Source organism: Gorilla gorilla, chromosome 14, assembly GCF_029281585.2.
Source record: "Gorilla gorilla gorilla isolate KB3781 chromosome 14, NHGRI_mGorGor1-v2.1_pri, whole genome shotgun sequence".
Classification (NCBI taxonomy): Eukaryota; Metazoa; Chordata; class Mammalia; order Primates; family Hominidae; genus Gorilla; species Gorilla gorilla.
Window position 1 is genome coordinate 55,632,343 of NC_073238.2, and position 23,642 is coordinate 55,655,984.

Below are 23,642 nucleotides of genomic sequence, written 5' to 3' on the forward strand. Positions count from 1 at the left end.
TTCAAACCTTGAATCATTTCACTTTTTTGCAATGCATGACATTTTAGAAAATCTGAATATTTATATAATGGATAATGTGTCCCTTATAGGAGTGGTCCTTTTTTTTTTTTTTTTTTTTTTTTGTCTTGTGAGTGGTCCATATATATAGCAATGTCCATTATTTTGTGTTTTTTTCCACCCCTTCTCCAAAGGGGGGAAATACTCATGTTAGGAATGGGGACAAAGCAGATACCCTAGTCTTTTAATTAATTTATAGTTCTGAAATAAGCTGTATATTTTCCAAATGTAATTTAAACCATAATAGGTAAAAATACCTTCAAGAAGATATTTTTAAATTTTAAAAATATGTTTCTTTAACAGGTTTCTATAATCCAGGAACTTGTTACTAATTATGAAGCCTCTCTTAAAACGTGTGACTTTTTTAGCCCATATGGTAAGTTTAAATTAGATTGAATTGGAATTTGATTACTCATTTCATTTTTAATCACAGTAATGCTCTTTTATGTATATTATGTGTGTGCTACCTAATGGCTACTTAATAAATGGCTTTCAAATTGGTGAATGAAATGAGAGCACTTTCAATCTTACTTAATTTAAATTTTCCATAATCCTGTGAGATGGGAGTTAACCTTGTGCGGTTTTTTGTTTGTTTGTTTGTTTGTTTGTTTTTTGAGACGGAGTCTCATCCTGTCACCCAGGCTGGAGTACAATGGCACAGTCTTGGCTCACTGCAACCTCCGCCTCCTGGGTTCAACTGATTCTCCTGCCTCAGCCTCCTGAGTAGCTGGGGTTACAGGCGCCTGCCACCACTCCTGCCTAAGTGTTGTATTTTTAGTAGAGATGGGGTTTCACCATGTTGGCCAGGCTGGTCTCGAATGCCTGACCTCGTGATCCACCCGCCTCAGCCTCCCAAAGTGCTGGGATTACAGGCGTGAGCCACCACACCTGGGCTTAACCTTGTTTTAACATGAGGAAACATACTTGAGAGGTTGAATGGCTTGCCTAAGACCATGTAGTTAGTTTATATTGGAACCTGTTTTTCCTGAATCCCTAAATTCTCTGCTTTTTCTACCCTCTTATTACTTTTAATCCTCTTTAGTTTGGTCCTTTGTTTCTATATTTGTAGGAGCATATATAAATCAAGGCAAGTTACTTTAGAAAACGCTAGAATGTTTTCAGTCATGCACAAAGTAACTTCTGGGTTCCTTATGTGTCTCTTACATGTCATTACTCTGAGTATTTTTCTGATGTTTTTTAAGAGATGGGATCTCACTGTGTTGCCCAAGCTGAACTTCTGGGCTCAAGTGATCCTCCCACCTCAGCCTGCTGAGTGGCAAGGACTACAGGCGTGTGCCACCATGCCTAGCTGATTTTGTGTGTGTGTGTGTGTGTGTGCGCGCGCGCACGCGCGGGGGTTTGGGGGAGGTTTCTAGAGGTGGGATTTTGCCATGTTGTCCAGGCTGATCTTGAACTCCTGAGCTCTAGCGATCTGCCTGTCTCAGCCTCCCAAAGTGCTGGGATTACAGGTGTGAGCTGCCACACCCTCTATGAGTTTTTTTAAGGCACATTCCAGACTTACTGTTTCATCTGTAAATATCTTAGTGTGCATCTCTATTTAAAACACGTAAACAGAAGAAGTCATCGCAGTGCCATGTCACACAAAACCTCATAACATAATATCTGATACCCAGTCCGCATTCAGATTTCCCCCATTATCCAAAAGAAGTCTTTGTGTTTGGTTTATTTGAGTATAGATCCGGTTAAGGTTCACACCAAATATTTGGTTGTTATGTCTCCTTAAGTTGATGGTTATGTCTCATTATTTTAATCTAGAACAATAACTCTCCCCTCCCTTTCAAAAAAACAGTCATTTGTTGAAAGGTCATTTGTCTTACATATCCCATATTTTAGATTTGGTTGATTGCCTTTCTCATGGTATCATTTGTTGTATTTCACTGTCATTCATACTTGTAAGTTGTAGTTAGGTTTACCTGCTGGATTAGATTCAGGTTCTGTTTAAATACGGGTGGTGCTTTGTGCTTCCTGTTGTATCATGTCAGGAAGCTTGAGACATTCTGGTTGTCTCTCTTTTTTGATGTTAAGATTGATAAAGATTCAGATGTTGTCAGCCTGTTATACTCATTAAAAAGGTCCATGAAGGCGTAGGGGCACGGTGGCTCCACACCTGTGATCCCAACACTGTAGGGGATGCTGAGGCAGAAAGATCTCTTGAAGCCAGGATTTGGAGGCCAGCCTGGGCAACAAAGTGAGACCCTGTCTCTACAAAAAATTAAAATATTAGCCAGGTTCGGTGGTTCTCACCTGTAGTCCCAGCTACTTGTGAAGCTGAGGCATGAGGATCACTGGAGCCTAGGAGTTCCAGGCTACAGTTAGTTATGATCATGCCACTGCACTCCAGTGTTGGTGATAGAACAAGACAAAAATTCCTCATTGGCCTCTCAGCAATTGAAGATCATTGCCTAGATCCCTTGTTGATTCTAATAATTTCTTCTGCATTCGTTAGCTGGAATTTTTCTTATAAAGAACTTTCCTTCATCAAATACTTGGTTCCCTTGAAATATGGTTTATATAAGAGGAACAGAATAGAAGCTTAACTCATTGCCTTTATTTTATTATTTGTGTTTTAATGTGTGCTATAGTATGTTTGCATGTCATTTGGTCAGCTACGCTAGGAAACCTGTTTGTTTTGATATAGTGTGGGTATATTCACTCTTTCCTCATTTTTGCACAAGTATGTCTTCTCTTCTGAAATCCATTTTGAGAGCTTGATATTTATTTTCTACTCCTCTGTAGTTAGAGGGTACAGGATGGGGAACAGGATAGAACTCAGGTAAGTGTATATATGTGACTGCTTTTTTAAGAGGACTGGGCTGTGTTTTTTCTACTTAGGTTTTTGTCAGATGGTAGGGTTGTTTCTACTTTGTCAGGTGTATCTTCTTCCTATAGGTCATAGTCTTCAACTTTGGGTATCCCTGATTTAGTACTGAGGCCTGGAAAATGGTAAGCCATGGCAGTTTGGCAGTTCTTGCCTCTGCCGAAATCTTGCAGTGGTAGTTAGGAAATCTCTTTGCCAAGTTTTTTTCCTTGACTTTTCCTGGTCTTGCTGCCCTTTTGCTTTCAGGCCGAGAGTTCACAGAATTAGTTTGACGTATGTCCTTTCCCCAGCATTGTTTCTTTGGAGTGAGATTGGGGTTAGAAGCCTGTCAAAGTACAATCTTATTTCTCTACATGGCTGCCACTTTTTGAACTTTATGAAGTCATACCTCTTTCTTTTGAAATTAGTAGTTTTTGCTGAGTCTTTCTTGCTTATTATTATTGCAATAGTCATTTCATTATGAATTAGGAGAGAGAAAATATGCGATTTGCTTTACATTCTTCCTATAATAATTTAATATTTGTTTGATTGCAGAGAATGGGGAGAAGGAACCCCCGACAACACTACTCTGGGTTCAGTATTTCCTGGCACAGCACTTTGATAAACTTGGACAGTATTCTTTGGCTTTGGATTATATTAATGCTGCAATTGCTAGTACTCCAACTCTAATAGAATTATTCTATATGAAAGCAAAAATTTACAAGGTAAAATCTGAATCCTGTTTTTTGAGTAGTTGAAGAATTCAGCTACTTTAAGAATCCTTGGAGTTTTTTCTTTGTGGAAACAAGTTCTAGGGCACCCTGATAATCTTTTTCTAATAATTCTGTGTAGTTTCATGTTATATTAATTGTATAATCAATGTGTAATTAGATGTGTAATCATTTGATAGAGCTCTTAGTAAATGTGAACTGTAATTTTGATTTCTAAATAAATTTGACAGAAATGGTGACAGATTTGTTTTTTGTCTGTGTAAATTATTTTCCATTTTATTGTACTCATATTCTCTTGATTATAAATTGTGGTTCCTTTAATTATCTTTTATAGCATATAGGTAATCTCAAAGAAGCTGCAAAGTGGATGGATGAAGCACAGTCTTTGGACACAGCTGATAGATTCATCAATTCCAAATGTGCAAAATACATGCTTCGAGCAAATATGATAAAAGAAGCAGAGGAAATGTGCTCCAAGTTCACAAGGGTAGGAAATAGCATGCATGAGCATGTAATTGTCTAAATTAAGACAGTTTGTGAAGTTTGTCTAAATTAAGACAGTTTGTGAAGAACTTCAGTGGAAGTTCATAAAAATTCATTTTTATTATTGTTTTTTAAATCCCATTTAACCCATATCCTAAGAATGGTTTCTTACTGTGGTTGTGTATCTGTGTATATGTTTCTGGCAGGGGATGGTTAAAAAACAATAGCAAGAGCAAAATATCTTGGTACATATATAAAGAGTATGCTGTACTTTAGCACTTATGTGTAAAATTTGATTTATATCTCAAATCCTTTGTCCCCCTAGTAATTTGTGACTGCTTTTTAATTATGTCTTACTTTTAACTTGCTCATAGAGTTCTTTCTTTGTAGAACTAATTGCTCTGAACTAGTCTCTGTGACATTCAGGAATTTAAGTTTCCTGAGATGGGCTACACATCCATCCCTTTTCCCTCCTTCACCACCCCTTTATATCCTTTTCCACATAGACTTTCTGTTATAATACATGTTTGTGGTTAAAAATATAAGTAGACTAATGGAACAGGGTAGAAAGCTCAGAAACAGATTTCACACATATTTGGAAAATGGGATATACCCAGAGATACTGTAAAAATCAGAGATGGAAATATATTGCTGGGACAATTAGTTACTCTGTTGGGGAAAAAGCTTCCAATATCCCTCTCTGTCACTGTACACGAATCAGTTCCAGGTGGATTAAAGATCAGATATGGAAAGCAAACCTTTCACACTTATACAAGAAAATATAAAGGAGTTTAGGATAAACTAATTATAATATAATCTAATATAATAGAAAATTTCACTGTACACGAATCAGTTCCAAGTGGATTAAAGATCAAATATGGAAAGCAAACCTTACACTTATAGAAGAAAATATATAGGAGTTTATCTTTAGGATAAAGAAGCATTCTTTATGCTTGAGGTAGGAGGCATTTCTTGACACCAAAAGCATAAAGCATAAAAGAAAAACTGAGGTGGGCATGGTGGCATGTGCCTATAGTCCCAGCTACCACATAGTAAATAGCACTAGGTTCAAAGTCTTCAATGCCCTTTCCACTATATCACAGGTTTGAAATTAAGAAGAGAGTACAAGGAATAAACATAAAACCAATTATGTTTTCAGAGAAAAGTACCACATGGAAGGCCAAGGTAGCGATAGGAAGTAAAATGCGATTAAATATGAAGTATACAGGTTGAGCATCCCAAATCTAAAGTTCAAATTCCAAAATGCTCCAAAACTTGAAACTTTTTGAGCACTGGTATGATGGTCAAAGGAAATGCTCATTGGAGCATTTTGGATTTTGGATTTTTGGGTTTGGGATCGCTCAACCAGTAAGTATAATGCAAATATTCCAAAATCGAGAAGGTTTGCAACATTTCTGGTTCCAGACATTTCTGATAAGCGATACTAAATCTATGCAAAACTTAAAGAAGTTCAGTGATTTTTAAGAAACAAAAATCCCAGTGACACTGGGATGCGTCTTTAAAGGCACAGGAGAATGAGAAAGAAGGTGAGAGGAGTTGGTTATTTAAGGAGAGTAGTCACCAAAATCTGTGGCTCGGCTTGCTCATCATAACTGCCTCTGATCATCCACTTTTGACAAGTTGCCATGCTGTATGGCAAGCTTGTTCACTTTATTCACACTAGTTTGTTGGCCAGGCAAATCCATAATATGTGGTGAGCAATATAATGAGGCAGGGGAAGAAAACTGCAAATGACCCTGAATAATCAGGATATATCTGCTTACTAATAAATGAGTGAAGGGCGCATATTTCCTTCTTGCAGATTTTTCAGTTTAGAACTTTTGTACAAAGTTGCTGATGCATGTTGGATAGTTCTAGTTGATAAACTTTTTGAAATGAAAAGTAATACAGATTTCCTCTTATAAAAATATGTGACCATTAACAAAATGGAAAATATAACACAACCATAATGAAGACAGAAAATACATCAATAATTCTGTTCACCCAGAGATAACTAGTTTTTAGACTTTTAATGTGTTCTGAAAATTGAACTGATACACAAAATGTGAGGAAAAACTGTAGACTGAAATCATTTATATAAGTGTATCTTTGCCATCCTTTCCTGGGGTCATATAAAATATATTTTAAATGTCTCTTCTAAACTGTGACAAAACTTGAGTATCCTTGCACTTAAAATTCGTTAATTTATGTCTCACACTCCCCTCAGAATTTTTATTGAGCCTGAATTAACAAATTCAGTTATTTGGTTTTGTCAGCCAACTGCAAAGGAGAAATATTAAAGTAGAAGAGTTGTCATGAAACAGGTGATGCTGATAGAAGCAGACACATGGGCACAAAGAAAGTGACAATGGAGGAGGGACACTGGGAAACCAAAAAACAGGCCTGCAGCTATTACTAACAGATTTGACAAATGCTGAATATACGTAACAGTGACCCCGAGTCAGCAAGGAAGGCTGAAATAGCTTTTGCTTGAAAGGCAGAAGATAGGCAGTGCTTCATATGACTGCTTTCTTAAATAGTTGAAATAAAAACTTTGGTGTTTAAAAACTAAGATTTAGTAATTTGGAGTCTTTTTTATGAAGAGTGTTGAATACCCCAGCAGAGCTGGGTAAATAAGACGTTATGTATATGTGGGTTTTCCATCTGATAACTGAGATGGCTCCTAAGTGACAGTTAGGTAGCAGACAGTGTGGATGTACTAGACAAAGGGATGATTCACGTTCCGGGTGGGATAGAGTGGGATGGTGCAAGATTTTATCACAATATTCAGAATGGCATGCAGTTGAAAACGTATGAATTGTTTATTTCTGCGCTTTTCCCTTTAATATTTTTAGACCATGGTCGACTGTGGGTAACTGAAACCATGGAAGGTGAAACCTTGGATAAGGAGAGACTATTGTAATATAAAACCATGTTTGGAAACATACTGATATATTTGCTAATTGCTGCTATTGTCATAATAGTACTGTAGCCCTAGTTGTAAAGAGGAAATGATTTTTAGGATCTCTTTCATTGTTTGCTCTCTATAGTTTTGAATGCTTCCATTTCAGGAAGGAACATCTGCCATGGAAAATCTAAATGAAATGCAGTGTATGTGGTTTCAGACAGAATGCATTTCAGCTTATCAGCGTCTGGGGAGATACGGGGATGCCTTGAAAAAGTGTCATGAAGTAGAAAGGGTAAGTTGTTAGAATTTCGACTTCAGTTTTCTCTGTAAGGTGATAAAAAGCAGGTAGATTTCTACACAGGATCATCTGCCTCTTCTAACTTCTCTGGGAGCTTCATTGTGAAAAAAATTCTTGATCTTTAACCTTTACATTCAGAAGTTGTAAACAATGGATTGCTTTACTGATCCTCAAGTGATTATGCTTTTGACATGTCTATATTTTTGTCTGAAGGAAAAAGATTGTTAGTAAACGATTATTGCTATTAACATAAATTCAAAATTTATGTTCCCTAATTAGGCCATTATTTTGATATTCATCACCACCCTAAGAGGACACACAGCTGATGGCAACCTCTTTCCCCTTTAAAACATCAGGATCTGGTCCGCAGTCAGCCTCTCTCCAGTTTGTCTTCCCAGGATATTTGCTCTCACATTCAGTATTCTGTATAACAATCTATGGCCAGTTTGCAGGCTTATTTTATTGCTTGCTTTTAGGATTATGTGTGTGATGTGCCTTAGTGAGGGGACTTTTCTTTTCCTTTGTGTGAATTTTTGTTTTCCTGTTCTTTGTCATCTCTGAAGCACTCTCCTTCCACATGGACCACAGGAGGAAAAGAGCCACAAATGCACCCCTGAGGCAGTCCTCAGCAGCCCTCAGTTGTGGGGGCAATCGGCACCACTGTTCCCATCCTGACGCAGTATAGAACCACAGGCATCGTAGTCAGGTGAGCCTGATGTCTGCACCGTGGCAGTCACTTTGGCCTTTTTCCCATGTGAAACTTCTGAGATTACCCACAAGGAAGGCTAAATTTTAGGGGGTGGCTTTTGATGGGGACTGGAACTAGGATTATACCCAAGCATTTTTAGAAATAACCTAATTTTTGCTCTGTTTTTGTTTTTTGTTTGTTTGTTTTTCATGCCCTTTTAAGCCTGGGCTTGATGGCTGTATCTCTGGGGAAAATCCTCCTCATCTTCTCCTTGAAAAATATAAAGCCCTTGGGATGATAGGTGAAATACCCAAGCATTCTAGTTTAAATCAGGCTCTTGTTTCCTTCATAAAACCACAGATCACTAGCTTGTTACACTCCCTAGAGGACCATTATTTTAAGAGCATTCTGCTTGTTATTAAGGAAAGATACATTTTGATTAACTAGGACATTCTCAGTGAGAGGTAAATTGTTTCCCTTATGAAGAGGCTGCTAGGCACTTAGGAATTAGTAATTTCAGCAAGACCATAACTAGAAACTTACCAAATTTTCTGTTTAAATGAAATTTGAATATCCTAAGGATCATTATAGTTGTGAACTTCTTGAACTTAAATTCCATTTCTTCTAACATTGATGACTATATTGCTTTATTTTTTTAAATAATTTTTGAGAATTTTTAGAATATGATAAGTGGATCTTCCATTACTAAGTTTCATTTAGATTATGCTTTCCCTTAAATTTTTAGTGATTTTGGCTGAGTTGCATGGAAAAAAATTCTGTAATGTCAGAAAATCTACTGACATAGTTCAAGAAATTAATTGGTAAAAAGCATTTTTGAAGAAAGAAACTACAGGAAAATCATTGGTTGTCACAGATTAAAATGGCAGAAATCATCACCCTCTGGTCATGTTACATAATTATTATCGCTAGAAACTTTAGGGTTTACTGTTAACATTTGAGATTAGAAAGAAGTAGAAACATAAACAAGAAAAGAACCTACTCTTATGCCAATTGTAAGCTAGTCTTCAATGAATATATCTATACTAAAAGCAAATAAGACAACTCTTTTATAGTTATTATGTATATTCTACATGTGTGGTTATATGTAGAAATGTGTTTCGTATAAATAGGGTGACTAGGTTGATGGAATGATTAATGCTTCTTAATTTTTAATATCTAAATTTTCTAATCTAAAATTCTTAATGATTGGAAGGATTTAGGAATAATTACAAGCTTCAGATTTATTATAATAGGCATCTACATGAGTTACCTTATGCCTGTGTCTTAAATATTTTAATAAGGACACGGACACCTCTCAGAAATAAAACTTTGCAGTTTACCTTCTAAGTAGAAGGTTAGTGAATTGCGAAATAAGTTCAAATAAGGGTTAGGTCTTTATTCTGCTTTGAAGAAGTCATTCAAGAGTTCTTTTGTTGAAGGCAGTTTCAGTCAGGATACATACTGCTTTGAGCTCTTAGTAATTGGATTTGAAAAGTTAGAATTCTAGAATAAGCTAGTGTAGTATCTTTTCTGTTTTCATCCCCCCCCATAAGATTTTAGGGTTTATATTTTAAGGTTTTGTAGTCCAACCCAATCTGATGTTTGAAACTTGACTTTTATTAAAACAAACAGAACAACCTTCTTCAAAATATTAAACTTGTGTTCAGAATAACATTTTAATCTATTTTATCTTTCAAGAATTGAGTTTTCTTTCTTTCCATTTTTTTCTTTTACTATTAGACTGCTGGTGATTGGATTATCATTATTTTAGAATACTGACTTAGATATGAAACAGGGCAACGATATATATATTTCTAACTCTTTGATAAGACCTAGGACTTCTGATAGATATAAACTATAGGAAGATCATAACTTTATCTTCTATTGTATCTTAATCTTTATCAAATTGATAACATGCTTTATAACAACAGATTCTCTATTAAGTAAATTGAGTTGCTAATTTTCCTAGTTGACCTAGTTATTATTTTTTAAATCCAGACGTTTTTGTTGCCTTTCTCTGTATAAGCTCTTACTAGTCACATCCGGGAACTCTGAGAGTTAGTGGGAAGGAGAATCTGGTCTAGAAGAGAGGGCCTAATAAGGAGTTCCTTAAAAAAATAAAAACACTACACTCTAAAGCTGTGAACGGCTTTTCTTAATTCTTGCTTAGGGGGAGAGAGTTAAGGGCATGAGCTGTATGTTAAGATTTGAATACGTAGTTTTCTGCAGTGAGCTAAGTGATTTTTGTCATGCTCTTCATGTTTGGCCAAAAGGTACAGGGAAACTAACTTTATCTGTTGGTGTTGTGTAGCATATTTTTGTGTTTTACAAATTTAGAGACTAAAAAATCAACCCAAGGGGGAGCTTCTTGGTGATGGAGTAGTTCTGTGTTTCTTAGGGTAGTGGTTACATGAATCTACAAATGATAAATCACATAGAACTATATACACATTGTACCAATGTCAGTTTCTTGGTTTTGATACTGTATTGTAGTTATGTAGGCTGTAACCTTTGGGGGAAACTGAGGGAAGGGTATACAGGACCTTTGCTACTTCCTCTGTATCTATAACCCAAAACAAAAAGTTAAAAAAAAAATTCAACCCGAGATTATTTAGTTGTTTCTGTATAGTATTCTGCAATACACTGTTTTTTCCAAAAGCAAATATTACAATCAGCTGTAGCTGCAGTATCCCACTTGTTTTTAATTTAGCCATATTCTGTCTATCACCATTAGTTTATTATGGAGTGATTAACAAGCCAGGTTTGCTTGAGGCTGAGTGGGTTCGCAAGACAGTGCTTTCAGTGGAAAAACTGAGAGAGCCTCTGGCAAACTAGGATAAGTTGGTCACCCAATTTATGGAAGACATTAACTGGAGAGAGGCAGCCTATGGGCTGTTACTGATAAAGAGGTGGCTTAAATATTTGTGGTTACATATGGCCCCCTCCAAGACTTGACTTAAAATCTCTGTCTATTAATGCTGCTAGGAATATCTCTTGAAGTTTGTCATCTGCCTTTTTTCAGATGTTTCTCAACCTAAAAGAATGTCCTGTAATCTCTTAGATGTTTTCATCTGATTATGTGTTCCAGGACTTTTAGCGCCGCCATTTTTCCTTAGTTAACTGTATTGAATTTTTAAAATATTCTTGTGCTAGTTATAACTTGATTTACATTAAGAGAAACCACTAACAACTTTATGAAATATGTAATCCTTTGATTTTAAAAAAAAGTTCATGTTAATATTTACGATTTGATATTGGTGGGAAAGATGCAGTTTTCAATTATAACATCATTAAAGCATGGCTTTTTAGTCATAAACTAATGTGAAATGTTCACTTTTCCTGTTTCTTACCCTCCATACTATGTACTTTTATTCTTATAATTTTTGTCTTAAAGTCTCAGGTACTTAATATAATTCTGTATATAGTGTGTTTCTAATTACCAAGCAATTATCAGATGATTATGGACAATTACTAATATGTCCTCTGCGGAGTGACTTAACTATCCCCAGGATAGAGGGAACATGAACTAGTAGGAAAGCTTGATCTATATTGGTGTATTGAATCACTCATTTTTCTATATGATTTTAGAAAAACTAACGTATGAAAAAAGAAGTTGGAGATGGAAATGCATGCAGGGGAAACAGTATAAGTATAAGATTGTTTTGTTGGGGGAGGGGCAGAAGGTTAGTGTTCACCTTTCATGGAAGGGATTAGTTCTTAACCTCTTTTGGCCATGGATCCATTGAAAATTGGATGAAAGCTTTGAGCTCTCTCCTTAGGAAGAAGTTTTTATGCTTGTTTATACATAGACTCCAGTTTCAGAACTTCTGCTAAAATGGAATGTAGGTAGAGTAAGAGAAAACCGTAAAGTTCTGTATTTATATAACAGTTTACTGTTGAAAATGAACTTTAAAATACATTATTTGATCCTTTAACAACCTTAAGAAATTGGCTGTATGGATTTTATTCTTAACTTAGATTAAATAATTGTCTAGGAAATTAAAAGGCTTATTCAGGGTCGCATCCCTAATAAGAAGCTTATCTCTTGAGTGGGCAAATACTGTGCTTATTGAATGTCTGCTATGTATTAGGCCCTGTGGCAGGCAGTGGGTAAGGATTGCCCTTGAAAAGGGTAGAGTTGAGTAGAGCAGTCAGATTTGTAAATATTTAGTGTGAACCTACATATATTTAGTCTTCATTCAGAGCTCTGTTTAACTGTGCCATGCTGGTTTTTAGGGAATATGGAGGAAGAGTATTTCATTAAAACTAATATATTAATATATACTAACTTTCAGGTTTAAAATATAACCTGATCTTTTGACTTATATAGAAGTTGAGTATCATCACAAAACATGATTTGTAGGGAATGGGCATGGTTTGTAGGAAGAGAAAGTTCAAGTTGAATGCCAAAAAAAATTCATATCCTTTATAGTGTAAAACATTGGAGAGGGCAGCTAAGTGAAAATTGTGACTGTTTAAATTGTTTTTTGGGCTTTTTACAATTTTTTTTTTCAAAAGGTAGACATTATTGACATAAATGTAAAGGTTAATTTTGTGATTTTTGTTTTTAAGCATTTTTTTGAGATAACTGATGACCAATTCGACTTCCATACATACTGCATGAGAAAGATGACCCTTCGTGCCTATGTTGACCTTTTGAGATTAGAAGATATACTCAGAAGACATGCCTTTTATTTCAAGGCTGCTAGATCAGCGATTGAAATATACTTGAAATTGTATGATAATCCCTTAACCAATGAAAGCAAACAACAAGAAATAAACTCAGGTAACTGAATAGGAACTTAAAAGATTTTAAAAGGACACTAAATTTCAGAATGCCATTAGCATAAACAATACCTAGAAAAATACTAATATATTGTCTGTTGGAGTTGAAGACAAACATTAGATAACTCATATGCCAAAAAACAAAAATGTTGCAGAGAGAGTTAAAAAAAGTGGGATGATATTCTGTAGCTGATGGTTCTAAATTACTTTAATGGAACAACTTAGAATTTTTTTTTTTATTTTTATCTTCAGAAAGACCAATTTAAGAACTGGGTATGGTGGTTCACGCCTGTAATCACAGCATTTTGGGAGGCCAAGGCAGGCAGATCATTTGAGGCCAGGAGTTCAAGACCAGTCTGGGCAACATAGCATGACCCCTGTCGCTACAAAAATTTTAAAAAGACGAGTTTAGGAAACATAGAAATGTCTGTGGACTAGTTTTTTTCTTTCTTTTTTAAAAAATTATAACTGAAAATAGCTTTGAGCTCCTTAGGGAAAAATATATAATCTTAAAATTTCTAGTTCCTACTTTATTAAAAATAAGAATATCAGTGAGAATATCTGTACAGTTTTTTATTCACTAGAATGTTAATATCTAGGAATATTTGAGAAATAGTTAGCATGAAATGAGCCTAGGTAACTATCTCAGATATTCCTAGGTAGCTGTTCATTTCTAATAAGTATATAGTGTTTAGAGATCACAGGTGTTTATATGTATTATCTCACTTATTCTTGAAAGACTTGATACTGAGAAGGACAAAGTGATTTGCCTGGAGTCATATATTGTGTAGGAGGCAGAACTGGGCTACAATTGGTCAATTTTAGTTAATGCAACATTTACTGGCTGTCCTTTGTGTGCCCAATTTTGTTCTAGTCACTGGGGATACACTTTCTAAAAGCTTTTATATGGGTTGCCTCTGCATCCCTCCTTGCCCAGCCAAAAAACAGAAAAAAAAAGTATACAGCTGGCCCTCCATTTTTGTGGATTCCACATGGGTGGAACAAATCATAAATATGTTTTTTTAAATTGCATCTGTACTGAACATGTCCAGACTTGTTTTCTTGTCATTATTAGTATTTCCTGAACAATGCAGTGTAACAACTATTTACATAGCATTTACATTATTTTAGGCATACCTATAGACTATAATATATGAAAAAGTGAAGTCATTATATGCAACTTAAAGCAAAAGGAAGGTGAAAGATTTAAAGCTGATCTAATTAAAAGTATACAGGAGGATGTACATAGGTTGTATGGAAATACTGTGTCATTTTATATCACAGGCTTGAGTATCAGTGGACTTTGTGGGGGTGGGGGTCATGAACCAGTCCCCCACTTATACCAAGGGACAACCATACTAATAGTATGTATTACAGAAGAATATGAAGAAAATGCAAACATTGACTCAGAATTTTGTTCATTTGGATATTTATAGAAAACTTGTCAGCCAAAGAATTGAAGAAAATGCTTAGCAAGCAGAGAAGAGCTCAGAAAAAGGCTAAACTAGAAGAAGAAAGAAAGCATGCAGAAAGAGAACGTCAACAGAAAAATCAGAAGAAAAAAAGAGATGAAGAAGAAGAAGAAGCCAGTGGCCTTAAGGAAGAACTTATACCTGAAAAATTAGAAAGGGTGAGATGGGTTTTACTATCTTTGTTATTTGGTAAAATTTATGCTATTTGGTTCCATTCTGACAGTTAACATGATTTATTTAAATCTGTAAGAAGCCATTTGAAATATTTCAAGGTTTTTATAATAGCCGTCAATTATCTTTGAGGGACAGTATACAAATTTTGGCTAATGCAAGTTATACATAGAATTGCAATTGTGGTAGGCAGAGTAATGGCCCTGCAAAGGTGTCTGTGTTCTGGTCCCCCCAGCCTGTGAATATGTAACCTTACATGGCAAGGGAGAATTAAGGTGGGAGATGGAATTTATGGTTGTAATGAATTGATCTCAAGATAGATTAGCCTGGATTGTCCATGTGGTCCTAATATCATCAAAAGGGGCCTTAAAAGTTGAGGATGCCAGCAGCAGAGGTCAGAACGATGCAATGTGAGGAGGACTCAACCTGCTGTTGCTGGCTTTGAAGATGGAAGGAGGGTGCCACAAGCTAAGGAATGTGGGCAGTCTAGAGAGGCTGAAAAAGGCATTGAACGGATTCCCCCTTCGAATCTCCAAAGGAAATGCAGTCCTGCTGACACCTTGATTGTAAGCCCAGTGAGACTGTGTTGGGCTTTTAACCTATAAGAACTATAACATAATAAGTGTGTTGTTTTAAGTCAATAAATATTTGGTAATTTGTTACAGCAGCAATACAATTGTCCATTACATATGGAATCATTTTACCTTATATGTCTTACTAGAAATGTTGTAGCTACAAAGAGATAGCACCTCCAGGATTTTCTCAAGTGTTAATAGTTGTTTTGGGATCAGATTTAAGGAAATATTTAGTTTTCTGGTTTATTCACTGTAAGTCTAGTACAGTTGGCCTTTGAACAACATAGGTTTGAATTTTGAGGGTCCAGCAAAGGATGGTTTGATAATTTTAGAAAGATGTTTGGGTTAAAAAATGTCCAGATAACAGAAGAATTAACTTCTCACCAAGAGCCGGCAGAGAAGTTCCAGATGCCATTGAGAAGATCATTGAGGAGAAGAGGTATCTGCCTGAACAGGTTTTTAATGTAGAAAAAAAGTGCTCTATCACAGGAAAAAATAAAAGCCACAAAGGACATCTATTAGTAAGGAAAATAAGTGAACACCAGGATTTAAGGCAGGAAGGGATAGGCTAACTGTACCATTTTGTGCAAATGCGGTTGGGATTATGACCATGGCTGCCTTTATCTATAAAGCTACTAACCCCTGAGCCTTGAAGGGAAAAGATAACAGCTGCCAGTCTTCCGGTTTTACAACAAGAAGGCTTGGACAGTGAGAAACTTTTTTCTGGATTGGTTCCATCAATGCTTTGTCTCTGAAGTGAGGAAGTACCTTGCCAGTAAGGGACTGCCTTTTAAAGTTCTTTTGATACTGGACAGAACCCCTGGCCATCCGGAACCTCATGAGTTCAACTCCAAAAGTGTAGAAGTGGCCTACCTGACCCCAAACATGTCTTTAATTCAACCTCTAGATTAGATCGGGGTCATAAGGACCTTCAAGGCTCATCACGCCTGGTACTCTATGGAAAGGATTTTCAGCGCTATGGAAGAGAACCCCAGTAGAACATTATGAAAGTCTGGAAGGATTACATCATCAAGGATGCCATCATTGTTAACAGAAAAAGCCTTGAAAGCCATCAAGCCTGAAACAATAAATCCCTGCTGGTGTCCAGATGTTGTGTACAACTTCACAGGATTTATGACAGAGCCAATCAAGGAAATCATAAAAGAGATTGTGGATATGGCAAACAAACAAAAAGTGGAGATGGCGGTAAAGGGCTTCAAGGTTAGGGAACCTGGAGAAATTCAAGAGCTAATAGATGCCACACCAGAGGAATTAATAGAAGGCAACTTGATGGAGATGAGTGCTTCCAAACCATTGCCAGATGATGAGGAAGAAGACATAGAAGCGGTAGTGCCAGAAAACAGATGGACATTAGACATTCTGGCAGAAGGGTTCTGATTATTCAAGACTGTTTTTTGACTTTTATGACATGGACCCTTCTATGATACAGGCATTGAAACCAAAGCAAACAGTGGAAAGATTGGTACTGGACAGAAATATTTTTAAATAAATGAAAAAGCAAAAAAATTGTACTTACATAAAGTTAGATGGAATGTGCCTGCCTCTTCTGCCTCCCTTTCCACCTCCTTCACCCCTGCCATCCTTGAGGTAGCAAAACCGGCCCTTCACTCTTCAGCCTACCCAACATGAAGATAAGGATGATGATCCACTTCCACTTAATGAGTAGCAAATATATTTTCTCTTCCTTATGACTTTCTTAATATTTTATTTTCTATAGCTTACTTTATTGTAAGAATACAGTATACAATACATGTAACATACACAATATGTGTTAATCAGCTGTTCATGTTATTGGTAAGGCTTCCAGTCAACAGTAGGCTATTAGTAGTGAAGTTGGGAGAGTCAGAAGTTACACATAGATTTTCAACTGCACTGGGGGTGGGTCAACTCCCCTAATGCTCATGTTGTTCATGAGTCAACTGTATTATAAGCATTTTAAATTTTATTACCATCTCCTTACTATTTGATGCCATTTTATTTGTCTCCTTACTTTAAATGTTTATAGTAGATAGGGGATTGTCATTACATGATGTACCATCTCTTTAAGTCTGTGGAATAACTTGTATTTTTTTGTTTTTAATAAAATGATCTTGATTTTGTAACCAGAAAACTATTTCTGTTTTGAAAAGTATTGATTGTGTACTTTGAATTTATTTACAGATGATTTTTAAATGTTTTCTTGTTATTTGGTTTTATAAAGAAAGCTGTCTAAATTACTTTAGACATATGTTAATATAAAATTTTAGGGGAAATTTGACTTGTTCTGATGTTTTTTAAATAATTTTCCTTTCTGTTTCAAAATAGGTAGAAAATCCATTAGAGGAAGCCGTTAAGTTCCTTATACCTCTTAAGAACCTTGTTGCTGATAACATTGACACTCATCTGTTAGCATTTGAAATATATTTCAGAAAAGGTAATAAATAGTTTGAGTTCAATTTTTAATCTTTAATTATATTTGTGACCATATTCAGTGTAATCTTTGTCAGTTAGATCTATTTTTGTTTCTTAGATTTTCATTTTAGCCTTCTACAAAGGCTCTTTTCCTTGGCTGCTCGAAACTTAGGTGGGTAATAAATTAGAATAGTACTATCAAATCCAGTGTAAGAATAGTTTGAACAACCGTACAAATTGTCTACCTGAAGCAATTTTTATGATTTTTCAAGCTTTTCTTTAGAAAGCCATAGTTGACTTTGATAGCCAGAGTCAACTTTAATTTTGCTTACGAGTGTTATAAAAAAGGTAGCGTTTTGTTGTTGAACTTAAGTGAGACTAAAATAAAGTGAGGAAAATACTGTGTAAGTATTAATGCTATTACGTTTGTATTTTTTCTGACACAGGAAAGTTTCTGTTAATGCTGCAGTCTGTCAAACGAGCTTTTGCCATTAACAGTAATAACCCATGGTTACATGAATGTTTAATTAGATTTTCTAAATCTGGTAAGTATAAAAAAGGACCATATTTACATTTGTGAATTATTTCTAAGGGGAGGAGGTTGTTAAATCTCTGTTGATCTGATAAATATTTAATAACCCTCTCTTTGTGAAATAAAAAGCCCTGATTTGTATTTTCATGATACAAATCCTCTGATCATGGCCCAAGCAGTCAGTGGGATGCCACTGAGAGAAGCAAATATAAGTTGTCTTACATTAAGCTGGTGGACATTAAAGAGATTTGCAATAACGTAAAGCAAAATAATAATAATTTACATAGTTAAATGAACATGTGTCTATAAAATAAACCTGTTAGCCAAGAGATGGTAGAAATTAGTGCATTTTTAGGCTAGGATGTATTTATATTCCAAAGGAAGAATAATAATTGTACTATGTAAAATCAAGTTTAATAATAAAGGTTTTTTGTTGTTGTTGTTGTTGTTTTTTTTTGGAGACAGTCTTGCTCTGTTGTCTAGGCTGGAGTGCAATGGCACGATCTTGGCTCACTGCAACCTCCACCTCCCGGGTTCAAGTGATTCTCCTGACTCAGCCTCTTGAGTAGCTGGGACTACAGTTGTGTACCACCACGCCCAGCTAATTTTTGTATTTTTAGTAGAGACAGGGTTTCACCATGTTGGCCAGGCTGGTCTCAAACTCCTGACCTCAAGTGATCTGCCTGCCTCAGCCTCCCAAAGTGCTGGGATTACAGGCGTGAGCCACCGCGCCCAGCCATAAAGGGTTTTCAATAGGTTTTTTTTTTTCAAAGGACAGATCAAAAACAAAAAATCCAAATGTTTTTGTTTTTATAGTGTCTAATCATAGTAATCTTCCAGACATTGTGAGCAAAGTTCTATCTCAAGAAATGCAGAAAATATTTGTCAAAAAGGATTTGGAAAGTTTTAATGAGGATTTTCTGAAACGTAACGCTACCTCTCTTCAGCATCTACTTTCAGGTTTGTTGGTAGCCCCCAGGGTTAAAATACTTATGGAAAAAGCGAACAAAGAGAAAGCTTTGACACCCCCAAAATGTAAAGCAAATGAACAGTACTGTGTGTAAGTATGGGGAGAGAAATGTGGACAAATTTAAGTTATGTTCAATAATAGGGGAAACAGGGATGGATTCATAGGATGTAATACCAGATTTAAAGTGATGTTTATTCAAAGGGTTTGTGATAACGGGCAAATACTTTTATAATAAATGTGCGGGATTGAACATACAATATAATCTCAACTATGCATGGGAAAAAGGCTGAAAGGAAGTGTCTACGAAAGCTTTAATGTTGATTGGGGGTGTGTGGTTATAAATTATTTTTCTTTTTTTTTTTTTCTTTGAAATGGAGCCTCACTCTGTCGCCCAGGCTGGAGTATGTTTTTTCTTCTAATTTATAGGAGAAATATAAACTGTGTTTCATTTTTTAAAATTTTACTTTCTTTTTGAATATGCAAACATTTTCGTGTTTTCCCCGCCCCTACTCTCCTCCTCTGTGACAGTAATTTATTCCTTAGATGTTTTATTTTAGAATATCTTTTTTCATAGTTTTGGCTAAAATACTGATTGATGCCACAGGGCAGTCCATATTTACATTCTGAATTTTATTTCTAAGGGGAGGAAGTTGTTGAGTCACTATTCATCTGATAAATGTTTAATAACCATCATTTTGTGAAGGAAAAAGCTCTGATTTGTAGTGTATTTTCATGATATAAATATTCTGATCATGGCCTATCAATGGGATGCTACTGAATAGGAGGTAGGGAAGAAATGTCACACTTGGCTCTCTTGAGCTGTTAGGAGCCAGCTCCAGCTTACCACTGATTAAACACTTAAAACCATATTTTAAGTCACTGGCCAGTTGATATCACATAAAATGTAAAGTATAGGTGTTTATTCATTTTGAAATGCCTTGGTATTTCAGGTGCTAAAATGATGTATTTTCTGGACAAGTCAAGGCAGGAGAAAGCAATTGCTATAGCCACTAGACTAGATGAAACTATAAAAGATAAAGATGTAAAGGTAAGTTTTTTTTCTTTGGCTGATTTATGCTTACACAGTGGTCTAACAAAACGTGTCTTTACAGCATAATTCTTAAGTAGGCCTTCAGAATTATGCCTGGCTGTTAATCCCAGCTCTATCAATTATGAGATGCGTAACTTTAGGCAGGTTATGTCTCTTAGCTTCTTTTTCCTCATTTTTAAGATGAGGGTGAAAATACTACTGCTGTCACAGAATCCATGTGAGAGTTAACTGAAATAATAAAATGTGAAGTCCTTAGTGCCTGGCACGTTGTTAAGTACTCAGTAAATGTGGGCTATTTTTGTTAGTAAAGGACACTTTGATTTTTAGTGATCACAGTTTTAAAATGTTCTCTTTTGCAGTTATTAGAATTTTACTGCCTTTTTCGGGGTTGATTTTTTAATGTGCCTTTTTTGAGGTGATTGCTTACTGTGTAGATTGTAAGGCATTATTTTAGACCGAGGCAGCTTTCTCAATTTGATTAACACATTGCATCTTTTGATTAAAGTGGTTATTAACTGTGAGCTTATTATTTTTAAATAATTTTTGTTTTCCTTTTGTTTCACTAGACATTAATAAAGGTTTCTGAAGCACTGCTTGATGGCAGCTTTGGGAACTGTAGTTCCCAATATGAAGAATATAGGATGGCCTGTCATAACCTGCTTCCTTTTACATCTGCCTTCTTGCCTGCTGTGAATGAAGTCGACAGTCCTAATGTGGCACTGAACCATACAGCTAATTATGATGTCTTGGCAAATGAAATTTGAAATCTTCTAGAAAGTAGACTCCTATAGACTCAAAGCTGAATTGAGATCAGGGTTTCTTTTCCAGGGTGCATTTTAATATACGTATGAAATGAAATATTTGGTTAGGATTTTTAAATGGCATATTCTGTAAGCTTATTTTGTTCTTTACCCGACCTGCCAATTTACATAACCATCTGTTAAAATTACCTGTTTATTCTTACACAGTTTTGTGGTAGCTCCGCTTGCTTCTGTATAATTATGATAATTTCTTACTAAGCTAAGTTGTATACAACCCCACTGTATTATTTTCTTTAGATTCTGATTTCAGGATCTGTGCTTTGATTCCTTGTCTGTTTTATCGTATATTTGCTTGCTTTTTAATTAAAGCACATCAGTTTTAAAGTGTTAACTATATGTTAAAAACAATATGGAGGCTGGGCGTGGTGGCTCACACCTGTAATCCCAGCACTTTGGGAGGCCCAGTCTGGCGGATCACCTGAGGTCAGGAGATCGAGATCAGCCTGGCCAACATGGTGAAACCCCTTCTCTACTGAAAATACAAAAATTAGCCAGACGTGATGGCACGCACCTGTAATCCCAGCTGCCCAGGAGCTGAGGCCGGAGAATCGCTTGAACCTGGGAGGTGGAGGTTGCAGTGAGCCGAGATCATGCCACTGCACTCCAGCCTGGGCAACAGAGCAAGACTCCATCTCGAAAAAAAGGAATTCCTCTTGGCAGATACTGAAGTTTATTTGAAAATTTAATTCGTCCTTTTTTCACTGTAATATTTCATGGTTTACTATTTCCTTTGTAGTATTCATGAAAATGGTATTTTCTGGTTGAATAAGGGTACTCTAGTTTTATGTAGATGATTTCAGAATGTGAAGGCTGGTTTGCCTGTCAGTCATGGAAATTCACTGGTAAAATTGTTGCATATTTCTCTCTCCCAGTCTTAAAAGCCCACAGGCAAGAATTAATGCTTTCTTAACTAAGTTACTTCGAGTGTTAACAAGTAGCTTATACTGAGGTGTGCTTCAAGGGAGCATTATAGGGCAGAAAACAAATTAAAATGAAACGTTGTTATTATAGCCATGCATTGACCATTAAATGCGTTTTTATATCTTGGCAAAATGAGATTTGAAACTCATTAGTTTAACTCTTAAAACATAGTGTTGTTAAACAGTATTTTTTGGGGGCGGGTGGATAGCTTTTTGTTCTATCTTGTACAGAAAACAGTAATGGAATCACTCATGTTCAGAACCTTGTAAATATGTCTAATATTAATGCTTCCCTTTATTAAGACAAATATACATTCAAAAAGGGAGATTTTATTTAGACACATTTTCTTTTCACCCTAATCTATTTAGATTCATACTTATTGAGACGGGAAAAACTCACTGTAAAATAATGCCAACCTAGATAATGCTATAATAAATTATTTTGTACACAGTTGCTTATTTATGTTTGTGTTTTGTTACTGTTTTACACTACCAGTATTTTCTGCAAAATGTTCTTTGAGGAAGTAAAAACTTAATCACCTTAATCTTTTCAAGTTTTATAAAAAATGTAATTCTCAGTAACCACCTACAAAGTATATTTTTGTGCTGCAGTAGCTCGTCTTTTAGTATTTTAATAATTTTGTAACTACAGATGATCACTGGCTTAGGATGGTTTGAGCTAAGATTTTTCAACTCTACCATGGTGTGAAAGTGATATGCTTCAGTAGAAACTGTACTTCGAGTTTTGAATTTTGGTCTTTTCCTGGGCTATGATGTACAATACAGTACTTTTACATAAGATACTCAATATTTTATTATAAAATAGGCTTTGTGTTAGATGATTTTGCCCAATTGTAGGCTAATGTAAGTGTTCTAATCACATTTAAGGTAGGCGAGGCTAAGCTATGATGTTCAGCAGGTTAGGTATATTAAGTGCATTTTTGATTTATGAAATTGTCAACTCACAACAGGTTTATTGAGACATAACCCTAGCGTAAGTCGAGGAACATCTGTAGTTCATCTTAGTCATGAAGTATCCGGACACATACATAATTCATGTTACTTTTAGCAAAATGACATTTGCATAAAATATGCCACTCATAATGTGGAAATTGTGCTTTCAGCAACAGCCTTTTAAAAAGGATTTTATTGGAGTCATTTAGAGTTTGAGAGTTCTGGGGCAGATGCAGTTGAGATGTGAGTAGTAAAATTTGAGGTACATGTATGGGAGGCAAGGTAAAGGGACACTGAAATTAGTGAAAACAGTAGTGTACTGGTTCCATTCTCCTTCCTGTCTGCATTCCACTTCGAGTATAAAATAAACATCATAGACCTGGGACATGGGCAGGAATCTTCGTTAGGATAAGGAAGGCAGGGTGTGTCGTGTCTCTCCACCCTGTACCTTTACCATTCCCCCAACCTTGGGAGGGGCCTTTTTAGTCTCCAGAAAGTTAAAGGAGAATAGGCCAGCCCCAAAGGAGAAGCATCTGAAAGCTAGACACTTAGAGAAGTCTTTAGTCTCACGAGAAAAACAAAAGTTTGTTCCAGGTGATCCAGTCAAGTTTACCAGAACAGATAGGAGAAGGCACAAAGATTCCAGGCATAGGGTGATAATTTAAGAATTTGGCTTCAGGTTTCCTGTGATTTGTTTCTTGAGGAACTGAATGAATTTAATGGGCAAGAGTCTACAGAGTCAAGAACCATAGTAGATCTTGGATTGAGTTGTTAGCTAGAACGGGGGCCAGCAGACATTCAGTAAGGGACCAGGCAGTAAATATGTAGGCTTTGAAGGTCTCATACTGGTCTCTATCACAATTCAACTCTGCTGTTGTAAAAGCAGCCTAGCCAGAACTAATGGGTATGACTGTTCACCAATAAAATTTCATTTAGAAACATAAGGTATGGGCCAGATTTGACTTTCAGGCTAGGCTGTAGTTTGTGGGCCCTAAA

General features: G+C 35.9%; 1 protein-coding gene across 3 annotated transcripts in view; it reads left to right on the forward strand.

Moving 5' to 3' along the window:
- Positions 1-22,143, forward strand: part of NAA16 (N-alpha-acetyltransferase 16, NatA auxiliary subunit) — a 66,530-nt gene extending 44,387 nt beyond the window's left edge. Inside the window, exons 10-20 of one of the 3 annotated variants that reach the window (XM_031001377.3) lie at positions 361-433; positions 3,431-3,600; positions 3,941-4,093; positions 7,161-7,289; positions 12,556-12,769; positions 14,205-14,398; positions 17,312-17,420; positions 17,845-17,943; positions 18,747-18,890; positions 19,851-19,948; positions 20,518-22,143. In XM_031001377.3, coding sequence (XP_030857237.3) covers positions 361-433; positions 3,431-3,600; positions 3,941-4,093; positions 7,161-7,289; positions 12,556-12,769; positions 14,205-14,398; positions 17,312-17,420; positions 17,845-17,943; positions 18,747-18,890; positions 19,851-19,948; positions 20,518-20,715 — 1,581 coding nt within the window. In that variant the 3' untranslated portion in view covers positions 20,716-22,143. Of the gene's footprint in view, positions 1-360; positions 434-3,430; positions 3,601-3,940; positions 4,094-7,160; positions 7,290-7,858; positions 8,002-12,555; positions 12,770-14,204; positions 14,399-17,311; positions 17,421-17,844; positions 17,944-18,746; positions 18,891-19,850; positions 19,949-20,517 lie in introns of those variants that run through there. The other 2 variants (XR_010130545.1, XM_004054424.3) reach the window with 2 other exon arrangements.
- Positions 22,144-23,642: the final 1,499 nt, after the last annotated feature.